Source organism: Anopheles coustani, chromosome 2, assembly GCF_943734705.1.
Source record: "Anopheles coustani chromosome 2, idAnoCousDA_361_x.2, whole genome shotgun sequence".
Taxonomy (NCBI): domain Eukaryota; kingdom Metazoa; phylum Arthropoda; class Insecta; order Diptera; family Culicidae; genus Anopheles; species Anopheles coustani.
In genome coordinates this window covers 85,247,178-85,261,047 of record NC_071289.1, presented here as the reverse complement: position 1 = coordinate 85,261,047, position 13,870 = coordinate 85,247,178, and the positions used below count along the sequence as shown (strand labels likewise).

At 46.2% G+C, this 13,870-nt stretch overlaps 2 protein-coding genes across 2 annotated transcripts; one reads left to right on the top strand and one right to left on the bottom strand.

Annotated features, from left to right (window-relative positions):
• The first annotated feature begins 432 nt into the window (after nt 1–432).
• LOC131263930 (uncharacterized) lies at nt 433–1,284 on the top strand. Its single transcript, XM_058266215.1, has one exon. It carries the CDS (start codon nt 553–555, stop codon nt 817–819), a length of 267 nt encoding a protein of 88 aa, XP_058122198.1. The 5' UTR covers nt 433–552; the 3' UTR covers nt 820–1,284.
• Nucleotides 1,285–3,298: 2,014 nt separating this feature from the next.
• Nucleotides 3,299–13,384, bottom strand: LOC131262141 (putative mediator of RNA polymerase II transcription subunit 26). Its single transcript, XM_058264066.1, has 4 exons — nt 10,740–13,384; nt 8,027–8,125; nt 7,785–7,855; nt 3,299–6,947 (listed from the first exon to the last, which is right to left on the bottom strand). Exons 1-4 carry the CDS (start codon nt 11,193–11,195, stop codon nt 5,600–5,602), a joined length of 1,974 nt encoding a protein of 657 aa, XP_058120049.1. The 5' UTR covers nt 11,196–13,384; the 3' UTR covers nt 3,299–5,599.
• Between the last annotated feature and the right edge of the window lie 486 nt (nt 13,385–13,870).

Sequence of the window (13,870 nt, the reverse complement as noted above, 5' to 3'; positions counted from 1 at the left end):
CGCACTCGTTCAACTGGAAAGTAATTTCCTTTCATAAGTGTGTATGTGTGTGTGGATGCATGTGCAATAGATGGACATGTCCTTGAGGTAGCTTTGAGGGTTTTCCATTTGCACTCGCAGGTAAGCCATCCTCCCAACCGAAAGCTCCCCGGGTTGGTTGGGTCGGTATTGACAGAATCGTTGTGGGTGTGTCGCTGCGAGTGCATTCTGAAAGCGTGATCGTGTGCAATTTGAAGTGCATTCCGCACATTGCGGTACTGATGGTAACGGCTTTCGTTTGCTTCATTTGCACATCTGTGGAATGTACTACCCTCATGTCTCATACGACGGGCTGCACTGGAATAGCAAAACTGTTTACAGTCCATTTATTATTTATTCAAACGTAATGCAACTCACCATTACACACCACAGGGGGCGGTTGCAAACGATCTCGCCGGCCCTGCCGTACCGGAATGGTGCTTTTAGTACCGGCTCCAAGAGGGTGTCGCTTAGTCCACACACGGTGCACACAGGCCGCGCAGAGTAGTTACCGAGAACCGGACCCATCCGAGGATGAGAAGATCACAGGGACAACCTTTGGCCGTAATGTACCTGCTACTGATGGCCGGTTTCGGTTTGCTGCTGATGCCCATCTGTCAGGGCGAGGATACACCAAAGTCTACGACCACGAAAGACACCGGAGAGTACTCACCGATAGAAGACGTAGGCCGGCTGGCTCAAGGTGCAACCGGCTTCTTCGGGCAGTTCTGGAACACTGGCACCCGGCTGGGAGGAGAATACGCCCGCCGTACGTTCGATTTCCTGAAGGTGAAAAAATAACAGGGTTGTTTGATGGACGGGAGCGGTTGTTTAATGTTTGTATGGTCGTTGCATCAGTCGCCGGAGTTGTTTGCCGCCGTGTCGGTTTTGTGCCCTTTGATTCTTGCCTTTAACTATCAAAGCGTTGTAGATAAAAACGACGGTTACACATTGCCCAATGATTAGTATTTCATAGTAAAATAGCTTTGCAAAAATATTGAATTGCCCGTATATGTTTAGCGTTCAATAAAAAGTTGCACTTTAGTCCAACTGTTGAGGCTATTCTACCCAAGCAATCAAATTACGATGTTATGCTTTCTTTTTTATGTAACGAACGGTACTTAACAAAATAAAGTAAAGCTGTTTGTGTATTTCTTGCAGTAATCAGAATTGTTAAAATTTAATTACAGTACGTGCTAAATTTGTTAAGAAAAGCTCTAAAGAAAACCAGCACAGCTTACATTAAAAATGCCAACATTTAACGTAAAGGTGTAGGCAATCGTAAAACAATTATTAAATTTAAATTTCATTTAACATTTATACCATAATCGTACAATGATTTATATGGATCTCTATCGGTTAAAGCAAAATTTCTCTTTCATTCCATACATGACGATAATCTCTTTAATAACAACTATGCAAAAGACAATACCGGTATTGTGATATGAAAATTAAATATTTTGCTAGTAGAACATCTGTTAAACAGCAAGCTGCAATCGTACAAGCCACGCAAGGTAAATGTTTGCATGATTCCGAAGGTAATTTCCGACACCGTACCACCGTACGTACAACCGTAGTCTATAAAATGTATGATCACCGTTCCCACTAACAGTAGACTGTCCAAGACCGTTAAAATGAAGGGCATCACGGTTCTGTGCATTCTTGGCGTGATGATGTTGGTTCTGGAAGCAAGCGATGCTTCTGACAGTACGACGGTAACACCCGAAGCCGACGAAAAGGATCAAACGACGGAGGCGGGCAAGGAGGAGGGTGACGCAGAGAAGACCGACGAGAAGCCGGACGCCGGATCGGACAATGGAGATCCATCGGAATTCATTCGGAAACTCATTAAATCAGCCGTGAACAAAATGACTTCCGATGTTAAAAAACGACTCGAAGTCATTCCTTTTACGCTGTTGAGAAAGTAGAACAAAAATAAGGAAGAACATGTCCACGATGAAATGAACTTAAGAGAATAGAGACTAACTGCATATTGTAGCAATGCAGCAAACGTATTTCTTACCGTAGACGTAAACGCTCCTGTTTCGGATCCGCCACCAAAAAAAAAAAAATATATAATTGTAAACTTCCATCTCTGCATGAATACTTGACAAGGTTGGTTTTTTTGATTTCTTCTTCATAATTTAAACGCCCTAGATGGACAATATGATGACAGTATATAAAACTAGACATAAATTTGCTCGTGCGGTACACATTGAAAGAAAAATACAGCTTCATCAATTGAATATCCGTTTCGCGCTAGACTGTGAAAAATAAAAGCAATACATCAGAGAGAGCACGGGATCAACGCAACCTCGAACACATTCTGGAGGAGTTCTAGTCTAGCTTGCGTGTCGTTTCGAGAGGAAAACTGCTGGGTGCATGACGGGGAGAGTTAACCTAAGGTGAATGCAACTTTCCTATCCACTCGTTGAATACGTTGACGTTGCAAATAAATACTTGCGTTGGTACGCGGCGTTCCATCACCAATCGACTGCTTTCCGAACGGAACCGAAGAACGGTCCCATACTTGCCAATACGCTAGGCAACTTGCATTAGCCGGGGGGATATTGTATACTGATTAAAAATTAACGCAAGATTCACTAGTTATCTCACCTATATGCTCACAAAGTTCTTTCCTAGCGCCGCGCAGGGAAAGAAAATGTGTGAAATGTCTTGGGATTTTGTTTTATCCTAGCTTACAGTACAATACCAGATGAATGGGGCTATTTATAAAAGTACTACCGTTTTTCTCCCCTCACTCTCCGCCTGCTCTCCTGTCATGAGTGTGGAAGCTTAGAGAACACTAGGCGAGTCCTACACGCTAGGGGAGGAAAATTTTCACAATAGTGCCTAAAATACGTCCGATTAAAAAATGAGAATAATTTACTGAAATGTATACTTCCCACTTTCGGGGAGGATGTTTTTAAAATGAGTTTATCTAGATAGTAAGATGATTGCCACTACTCTAGCGACTGAAATAATCCACCAACCCTCTTCCCGCCATCAAAGGGCCATCATCGAACACATCGACTCTCTTCCTTTGTGATCGTCGCTGAGATCATCGAGCCGTGCTGGCTTCTTCTCGAGTTACCTGGTTACACCGCTCTGTCTTTAAGGTAGGACTAAATCTAAACGCTACTTATACGAAGGAACAGATAGGACAAACAAAAGCTAAATACGTTCGCTATCATAAGTATTACCCAGTCTTAGGCCTGTGCCAAACAAACAGTACCGAGAGGTGGCGAGCATCAAACACATAAAATAGCACCAACTCATGTCGTTCGTCGAACGTAGATACATTTTTCTTCTGGTTCAAATAATCAGTACGAACGAAACGCAAAAAATACTTTTCGTGTAATCTTACTAGCGGTCTTTCCATCTTCAGGGGGCGTTAGTCAGTGCATTCATTCAAAACACGTCTATGTTAGTTAATCGTTTAATCGTTCGAACGATTCGTCGTGCTACCCGCAAATACAGCTATACTTTACTAGCCCTGAATTAGAACCTCCTCACCGGGCGCGGGAACATGAAACTAATGCGCAAACTAATGTGCTAATGATTACTTGCCTTCCTAGTTGGATGTTCGGAAGCCGTTCGAGCATTTCGAGCAGAAAGTGAAGGAGGAAATAATTATGAAATATGTCATTCTAATTGTCACTTAACGCGAATGGCAGAGCATTTGCATAGAACCCCCGGTGCGGGGGGTTAAGAGTTTTTCCGAGTGTTTCGCCGAGCCTAAACTGCGCTAATCATTCGTACACCCCGAAAACGAACCCTTTACCCACTCACTAAAGAGCAAGAGAGACGAACCTGAACGGAAACGGAAACCGAACCGGATAGATTAGTAGAAAATGAGTATCTCTAAATAGCCTGCTTCCTTCACCTTTTACCTTTCGGGCTGAGAACGAGAACAATCATCGATCGATAACACTACTTAATTAGCTTTACACACTCCTGGACCCGCTCGAACAAGATCGATCAGGGGGGTCGACCACCGATCCTCGCACCTTACATACTAGTACCATAAATTATGCTTCCTTCGACCCACGCCTCTCTATTCGCTATTGCTCAAAATGGAAATGTTCTGTCGCAAATTGACCGCCTGTAGCTTCTTTATCGTAATCGATTATTTGTCGTCTAAATTATCTCCCAAGCGTATAGGGTTTCGATATTAGCAGAGCACAGGTGCAGCACGTGCTGTGTAAATCCCGCATACCTTGCGCGGGAAAAAAGCGTCTAAATGTGCCCTGAATTGATCGTTTGCCGTGAGGGTAGTTTTCTTTTAAAAAGGCTAACAAGGTGCGGTGCTTGGCTTATCCCCTACATCCCTTGCTGCACATTGTGCTACGTACGCCTCCTAAAGAGCCACACAAAAAAGGCCTTTAATCACCTCTTTGACGATTTCACCTTCCTTACAGCAAAATCACTGTACTGTGAGGGAAGAAAAATCAAACAAACCATGTTTCGCACAGCATTGACACCGACCTCCTACCTCCGGGAGCCTCTAAAATCGTATCTATACGCGCATCCAAATCGAGTGAGTGAGTTTAGTTGTGCTAGTTTCACTAGCCACAACGAATGGCAGTAGCATGGAACGGGGGACATGGGATGGGCCTCCCTTTATAGCACCACCGCGTCTCGTATCCGTGCATGGGTGTCGCGAGAGAAGGACGCGGTAGAAAGTAATACTAATTGGTTACCACTATTTCACTAGTACGCTCCTTACGATTTGAGCAAATATGATACTGCTTACTCCGTGGCGCTATGTCGTATGACATAACGACTCAAACATGCGGCCATCAAATCCGTAGCGAATAGGCGCTACCTACCTAACGCAATGTGCGATCAGAAAATGGTACTAATGGGAAGTAATGAGAACTCTTGCAGCTCGAGGTGTGCTTGCTTTTCCTACGTACGTTCCGTCCGTCATGGACTTTACAGAGCAAGAGAGAGAGATTGACAGAGAGCATCATGTTTCTGTTTCTGCACCTTCGACCTTCTCCTGTTTCTGTGCTTGTCCTCTTCGAAACAATGTTATTTACATCACACATACAAATCAATTACACGTGAACAAACACGTGTCACACGCACGTACACACACACACACACGCACACACAACACACAGTATTCGTGCAGTGAGTTTACAAACCACTTGAACGAACATTGCACAGCTTTCAACACCATTCTTATTGAAATCGGATCAATTGTGTTGGAAACTGTTCGGAAAATGTCGTTAGACTGGCCCGTAAAACACTGTTAAAGAGCCACTGGAGAAACCTTCCAACTGACTGGGAGACTTTGCTTCGCGCATTTTCCTCTCCTCCTTACATTTTCTCCCCAATTTCCCTACACTGTATGTATAGATATAATACTAAAACGCTCAACCATCGTTCAACGATCCATCCACAGGCCACCGCGGAGGCAGCGGTTGCGGTGCGCGGGTGGAGGTGAAGTGGGGTCCTGCCCAGCCGAAAATATCACATGCCAAGTATAGTGCAATCCTTCGACCCCTTAATCTACCGACCTCAAAACAAGGCTGGCTGATTGAGACGATTACTGAGGCGACTTGTCTTCGACCTACTTCGCTACTATGGTGGTGGCCGAGTTGGCGGTTTCGATGATATCCCCCGCGCCACCACCTCCCGCACCTCCAGTGCCGTTACCACCGCCACCGACGACACCCCCACCACCGTTACCATTGGTTCCCGCGTCGAGATGATACTGATAGATAAGCTTCGAGTCGGACGACCCGATACAGGCGGCTCCGGTTGCGGCAGGCGTAGCTGGAGCTGAGGCCGCAGACGTTAGGGCCGCCGGTAGAGTGACACTCGCTGCCGGAGGTTGCTGCTTGGTTGGCGTGGAAGGTGGTTCCTTCTTACTGTCGGCCGACGACGATGACGACGACGACGACGTAGAGGATTTGTTCCGCCGGAAGAAGTACAGGCCACTCTTTTTGCCGGCCGGTTTCGTGGTCTTGGGGGATGCGGCGCCTCCACCTCCACCATCACCATCGGGTGTGTCTGTGCCGCCATTTACCGTCACTCCCTTCGCGTCCGTTGGAGCCGTGGATGCATTGTGTTGTGCGTTTGTGGCACCACCACCAGTGCCGTTAGCATTATTACTACCACTAGTACTGACGCTGCTACCGTTACTGCTATTGCTGCTCTTCGACGAGCGAAACATCGGAAAAAAGGTGTGCCCCGTCGAGTTTTTCGTCGTCGGTTCTTTCACTGGAGCCGCGTTCGTCGCAGTAGGCGATGTTTGCGTTTGTGGCACGGTTGAGGAAGAAGAAGACGAGGTCATGGTTGTTGTTGCTGTTGTTGATGATAATGAAGTTGCGATTGCTGAATGTTGCGAGCCGCTCGCACCATCCGCTGGCAGTCCTCCGTTGGTCCGATGGGCACTAGAGGACAGTTTCAGACTTTCGATTTGCTTCGCCAACTCTTCGTCGCCGTTGCCGGTGCCGGTGGCTGCTGCGGGAGGTCTGCTGGTTGTTGTGTTGATGCCATTGGTGGAACCGTCCGGTTCGGCAGAGCCGGTTGCTGCTGCTACTGCCGAGCGCTGCTCGATGACGTCCCGTGCCTCGGGCACCTGGCTACTAATTGCACTTTGTACTTCTTGTGAATATGCTTGGGGAAACATTGACTGATAGTTTGCTAGGCATTGCTGCTCTGCGAGCTGCTGCTGCTGCTGTTGATGCTGCTGTTGATGCTGCTGATAATGCTGCTCCAGCTGCTGCTGCTGCTGTTGCTGGTGAATAGTTTGCTCGTAGCTGGGTGCACTGTCCGGGCCGAACTCGGTGTACACGACTAGATTCTCCGGCGGTCCGTTATCGGAGCGGCCCTTATCACGGCACGCCTGCACCGCACTCCACACGTCCTTCAGCTCGCCAGACAGATCGCGATCTTTGAGTATTTCGGGTTTCCTGAAACGAAGTGAGGTCGGATTAATTGCGTGTCGTAAAATAAAACAAAAAATCAATATCGATAGCCTCTCCCACAACAGTACGGTTGGGAAATCGGAGCTCATGCAGTCGTTGCCATTTAACTTTCACTCTAATCCACCCCATGAATGAAATGGAGCATCATCTGATGAACTAAGGTAGCATTTTTTTAAATAGCTCATACACTATGCCTCTAAAGTCATCTGAGTTTGCCTCTAACTAAACAGTTTTTGTCTCGCGTTCATCTGTTTTTGTCTCGCAATTTCAAATTTGACTCTTTCTTTTTAATACTCAGAGCTATTTAATAAATCAGTGTGCGAAACGCAAATTATGCCTAATTTTGCGCAAATCGCTTGCCTACGAATTTCGAAATGCATAAAGAAAAATGTACTCGATTTATCGACGATTATCGTTGACAATTACATGGTAATTGGCAGAAGTTGGGTTGACAAGCATTAACTTATTCATATTTAATGTGATTATCTACGAAAACTACAACCCTTTTTTCTTGTTTTCGGTAAGAGATCAAAGTATGTGACTACGAGACAATACCTGACGCCTTAGAGACAAATGTTGCAAAAAGGAGCCTTACAAACTTCTTTCGAGATAAAGTTTGATGGCAACGACTGTAATATGGTTAGATAATAATATTTGCATGAACATTAAGCATACAAGCTAGCGCAAATATTTTGCAAAGGCGAAACATAAACCGAAGGGATCGGGAACATCCCTCTCGCGATGTGTAGGAAACATAAAAATTATAGATAAAATATTCCATCGTCCCTTTGCCGACCGTGCCCGCCAAACAGGGGTACTTACTTCGATAGATGCAACGAAGGATTCATGGCCTCCACAAACTCACACATCAAATCTACCAGATTCATTCGTTCCTAAAAAGAAAATCGAGGAGCAAAGGCAGGAAAAAAGAGCACATAAAATGCAACATTACTACACCGCACACATTTGAATGGAAGCCGGATGGAGAGCATATAAAATTGTCCGCTCCACTCCTCTCGCATCGTCCGGTTCCGGTTATTTGCTCCGGTGTGTGCCATATTTACCGGTGTGTCGGGGCATTTACGGCCCGCCTTCTTCAGCACCTCCGGGCTGGCCATCACGGCGTAGACTAGGGGTGGCACTTTCGGACTTCCCGGCGGCATCTGTAAGCATACAATAGAGAGGAGAAGATGAAGCAGTGAAGAAAGCATGCTATTTTTTGGTTTATATTCCTTTTTTTTCGCTTGTTTTGTGTGAAACGACCAGACATTTTTCAAGTGCTTCGCCTTCTAATGCTTCCCAGTGAGCTTCGTTGGTAACCCACAATAACATCCCCACTTTGCATCGGGGAGCTTTCATCCATCACACTTTAAGCGAGCCACCAACGCACCCGGACTCTGTTGAATCAACACCAAACCCCTCCCGATTCTGACCATTGACCAACCTCGGTTCTCCCTCCCCATAAAAGTAAGCATGCAAACATCATAACTTTACACTGCATTAAATTTCACTTTTATCTCCAGATCCCGCCCGCCCCCAGTGACCACTGGAACCGCAGCATCAATGCCCGGATTTTCCATCGTAAAGTGCGTACCCAAACACTCCCCCACAGACACACACACACTGACACTAAATTAACTGATCCACAGTCTCATCAACCTTTCCTCGCGGTCTCGACCGCGGCCGTATGCCGGTATGTGTCTCTGCTGTGATCGCCAACATTAATGTTTCTCCTTTCCCCCCATTTTCACTCATTTTCCATTTCCTCATACCGCGCCATACTTGCATGTTTGCGGAGCATAGCTTTATCGCATTACTGCCTACCGGTGTTTATTCAATTTCAAAGCTTTGCTTCTTTCTTCCTAGTGCCCCTTTTGCGATCAATTCTTTGGGCATGCCTTTTTTCTATCCACTTTTTCGACGTGAATAGTCAGCGCCGTTGGTCGTTGTTTGATTTTGTCTTTCTTTTTTATAATCTTAATTTTTTTAGTTTCGTTTTGCTTGCTTTTACTCATAAGCATAATTGCAAAACACGCTTTTACTTTCCACCATTGCGAAAATTAGCCGGCCGATCAATTTCAGTTTTATTTTTCCTTTTTTGCTTAAATTTTTGATTCCCTTTTCTAGGTTTCGTCCGCTTAGGCCCTTCGATCGTTCGACGGCCGGGCAATGCAATGAGTTCCTCTAAAAATGTGATCAAGTACTCAATTTTCGACGAGAAGCAAATCTGTTCCAATCAATGTTTATAATTATGGTAGATTGGAGGTTTGATCATAGCAAAGATCCGAAATAATCGTCAATCAGAAAGAGTTTTGTTTGCAGTAACAATGGCAACTTGTACAGTGTCGGGTAAAATAATACGTGCATTATTGAACACAAATATCAATAAATGTTCGAGTAAGGAAAATCGTCCATATCGCGGTCATATCGGTTTTCTGTTGCTCATGTTCATTACATCATGCTAAATTTCATCTTATGATTAAAAATAATTCATGGTGCCTATCTATTTTCCATTAATAATGATGGTATGCCATGGTTGGAGAATATTTGAACAATATTTACAAATCTAAAGATATTCCATATTAAACATTTATCAGCGATTAGACAAAGTTTTGAGTTTACATGATCTTTGGATCTTCAATTTCCATTTTTATCAGTATTTTTCATTTCATCAATTACTGTCCCTTGGTATTTGGTTAAAGAAGCTTCCAAAAACGTATGATGTAGAATTACCGGATAAGTTAATCATTTTTATTCAAATAAAAAAGATTCGTTAGGTAGAAAGCCGAACGATCATGCTTCTGTTTACCGTGATGTTTTGCTAGCAAAAAAAATTATTTAGTGCCAATGGTTGTGTTATGGTGACCAACACTGTTCATCAATCTAATCAAGTTGATCAAAATTGCCAAGAAAGCTGTATCCGATGATTTTGCTAACACAAAAGAAAAGTAATCGAGTGTTTTGCCCTACAAAACTGGTAATATAAAATGCATTATCAATTATCACCGCAATTAAAGCATCAATTCTTCGCACTTTCCTCGACCGCGAGGCAAGCAGACTACAAAGAAGTCGTGTGCCAATCGGCTTCACTTCCGCGCCCGTAGACGGCGCCGACTTTGTGAAAGTTTCACTGCTTTCATCAAATCTTCATTTCCCGGTGCTGGGCGTGAAAAAAATGGTTTGATTAAACCGGGCACTTAGCCCGCGCTTCGTCCGTCTTTAGTTTCGTAATAATTGACGGGAGTGGCGGATTTTAATCAACTTTTTACGTAAGATGTCCGCCAACCTGACGCGCGCCGGGCGTGCCGTTTGGAAGTTTCTTTGTCGAACATCGCCATTGCGACAAGTGCGGACGGCTCGAAGGACTTGTGAATATTGGGACAGTGTGGGCGAACTTTTTCAAACGCTTCCCCGTGACAGTGATTAAACACCGACCAGGGGGAACGAAATTTCCATAGCTGTATGATGTTTCAATCTAGTTTGTTTAGTTTAAAATAAAACGATTAAAGGGCAGAAATATGCGTATCAAGCAGCCCTTGACAAATCCGTCGTCAACCCTCCCAAAGCCGCCTAGATTGCGCAGTTGAAGAATAATAGTAGAAAAGCCATGACACGCAGGATCTCCCGCAATTTCACCGCCATTTCTTTGTGTCTCGGCATAGTGTCTCGCGATGGCCAAAGCGATTTTCCAATTGCGTTTCTCCACTCCTAGCAGCACCGTCATAAATCAATACCGCAAAACCACTTTATGGCACACTTTCTTTGCGCCCCACTCACCTTTCCAACCTTCATCCCGCCGTACAGGGGTATCGGGGCGTCCGGATTGTCCGGGTTGGCGATCCGCGTCCAGCTGAGCACGTTGATGAACACCTCCTTGCCGTCGAGCGTCTTCTCCTTGATGCACATGTGCGGCTGCGGCGGATTCTTGAACGTTCTCGAGGCCCGCGACCGCCGATGTGGGAAGTTGTTCGGAATACCATCGATGGTCAGGTCCTGCTGTTGCTGCTGTTGTTGCTGTTGCTGTTGCTGCTGTTGTTGTTGTTGCTGTCCTACGTTCCCTCCACCGTAGTGCTGGTACTCCATCGTGGCATTCAGCGGGCCGTTCTGGTGATGGTAGTCGTGCTTGGGCGAGCTCTGTCGGATCGTAAGGCCGAGCTCCGGTGAGGCGTTCATGACTGCGGGATCGATTCTGCTTCCAGAGCACACTAACCTAGGCACACTGGCCTCAACCATACACCTCACGTCCACCGTGTGATGTTTGGCACTTTACCGGGCCAAACAAAAAACAAGACGCACGATTTATTTCGTAACCAGTTTCGACTCGCAAATCGCGATGCTTTATCGATAAAGTTGCGATTGCTGTTGGGTTTCGAATGATGGCCAAAATATTTTCCCTATTCGTGGATGCGTTTCTCCACCACTCAAGACTACATAAAGCGCACTTTGGGGAGCCCTTTTATTGTTTCACTACACCAACACCCCCCCTAGGTTCTTCACCAGCAAAAAGTCCTTGGATATCCGCTCTTGGTTAGGTTTGCTGCAACGTTCCTGCTCGACCTGCTTTTGTCGATCCTGGTGCAGGAAACTGGTCACAGGGTTTCCAACAAAGAGTCCACCAACGGAAGGGAAAGAATTGCACTGCGCGAAACCGGGAGGGAATCTGCAGACGTTCGCTAACTAACCGCGAACCAGACACCCTGCATCTGCATCAACACACACACATAGACTAGACACAAGATACAGAAATACCACGTGCGTCCCGTGCACTCTGCACTCTCGGTTCTTTGTATCGATGCAACGTTGGGTTACACGCTGGGGCGTGTAAGTGGACGCTGCTTACGGTACTTCTCCTCCGATCCGATTTCCGGTCGCGGCGCGAGACGAGCGAATGAGCTGTCTTTCTGCTGCTGCAGCTTCGCTGCTTCTGCTGGGTGTTGGTGTCTGCTGGCGTCTGTCGCTTCTTACTTTCTTCGCCAACCCCGTCCAAGCCCCTCCCGCAAGCGTGCCGCATCTAATCACGGGCGACGGCGCTGGCAGAGACGGCGGTGACGTCGGCGACGGTAATGCAATAAAACTGCATTTTTCATTGACAGTTGCAGTACCACCACCACCGTACCAACACAACTACTTCGGACGTCCCAGACTGGTTATGCACGCGAGCGCGAGCGAAGGGCGTTGGGCGGGCAGGTGGGGTTGGTGTGCGGGGCCGAGCAATATCGTCTACAAACCGTCCGTTGTTCTTTCGCAAGCGATGCAAGTGTCTTCCAGAACACTGCACCGTCGCTCAAAGCCAGATGATGTGTTTCGTGTTTGCTTCTTTGCTGCTTGTCTCCCGATGCGGCGGATGAAACCAATGTTAGTCGAGGAAAACGGGATGCACACGTCATGCGTGTTTTCTTTTTTTCCGATATATTCGCCTACTGCGCTCCGTCGATGCTATCGTAGCATTAAAGTATTACGTGTGGCTACTATTTTTGGAGCATTGTTTACACGCACCTACTTCTCTGTGGGCAACATAAACGGCGCACACTCCCCTCGGTCTTCGCCGTCGAAGTCGTAGTCGTCGTCGTCGCCGCTCGCGGTCACCGTTTGACCGGAAAAACAACAAACCACCACACACAGTCGTCACTGCGCCACCAACACCATCACCACCGAAGGGTTCGGGAGGAAATTCGTGAACAGCTTTCCGCCGATGCTGATGTGATTTTCCGATTGCTTGCTCCTTCGGGATGAAGGTTGGAGTGAAACGGAAACACAACAAATCGTAGCACCCTGTGGAGCCACGGTGCGCTAGAAGAGTTTCGCCAGATGGATGATTCCACCTTCTTCGGTGTGTGTGGACGGGAGGGGTGTGTTTTTCCAGCAGGCTTTTCCCGTTCTAGTGATCTGCCTCAGAACAACTCGGCCGCACGAGAGGGTGCCGTCCGCAGGAGGGTGCGTGCTGAATTTTCCACGACGCAATCGAGCCAATTTTACGCCCCCAAACACGCATCACTTTTACGCACGCACGTCCCGGCCGCCGATGACCAACAACCATGCATTCGGGGTGAAAGTTATGCGACGATGTGCAGCAGCTTTATGCTCGATGCTGCCCCCATGCTGGTGCTGAAGAAATGCAAGTGCTGCTAGCCGCCTGCAGTGCTTGCAAGATGAAGAAGTAAACCACACGGATCGCGGAACAAACTTCATATACAACCACACTCGAAGGACTGTGTGGTGGCTTTTGCTTTTTCTTTTCTCCAGTGGAAACTGATGGTAGTTCGGCTAGATGGTTTCGGCAGACTTCTGCTCTGTCGTGCTCCTATTGCCAAGCTGGAAAACTATCGAACGAGAAGATACGAAGCGAAGGAGCACGAGAATGATGTTGAGCGATTGAAGAGGAAAACTAAATTTACATCGTCGAACGGGACACGCAACAGACACAACACTTTTCGACGACTTCGAACGAAACACTGAACTAGTGTTGGCAGAATTCGAAGATCCAAAGATTCGATCCCTTGACGAATTCTAAAGGGTTGAATTTCATTTACCGGATTCGGATCAGATTTGATTCGTTTTGGAATTGAATCAGATTTGATTTGTCTCGAATTTACTCGACTTTGATTTTATTTGATTCAGACTGGATCCAAATCTATTTGAATTTGATGTGACTCGATTCAGACACTAGATTATGTAATTGATTTCAGTTTCACGAGATTACACATTGAATTGAATTAACTTATGAACCCAGGGCAGCGTTCCTCTTAGTCCGTTCCAATAGTGAAATTAACCCAGTAGCTTCGCGAACATCACTAGTAAGTTCACAAAGTAAATTGAATACCAGGTCAAGGTAAGACCTGAGAGAGGTTGTGGCAGCCATATTGAAATGGACTTTGACAATCGGTCTCAGTTTTTATATTGATAAATTT

Coding starts and splice junctions, on each gene's coding strand:
- LOC131262141 (XM_058264066.1), bottom strand. CDS start 11,195: ATGGTTGAGGCCAGTGTGCCTAGGTTAGTGTGCTCTGGAAGCAGAATC. Junction 8,126..10,739: donor GCGGGATGAAGGTTGGAAAG/GTGAGTGGGGCG, acceptor GTATGCTTACAG/ATGCCGCCGGGAAGTCCGAA. Junction 6,948..7,784: donor CCTTCGTTGCATCTATCGAA/GTAAGTACCCCT, acceptor ACTTCGTTTCAG/GAAACCCGAAATACTCAAAG.
- LOC131263930 (XM_058266215.1), top strand. CDS start 553: ATGAGAAGATCACAGGGACAACCTTTGGCCGTAATGTACCTGCTACTG.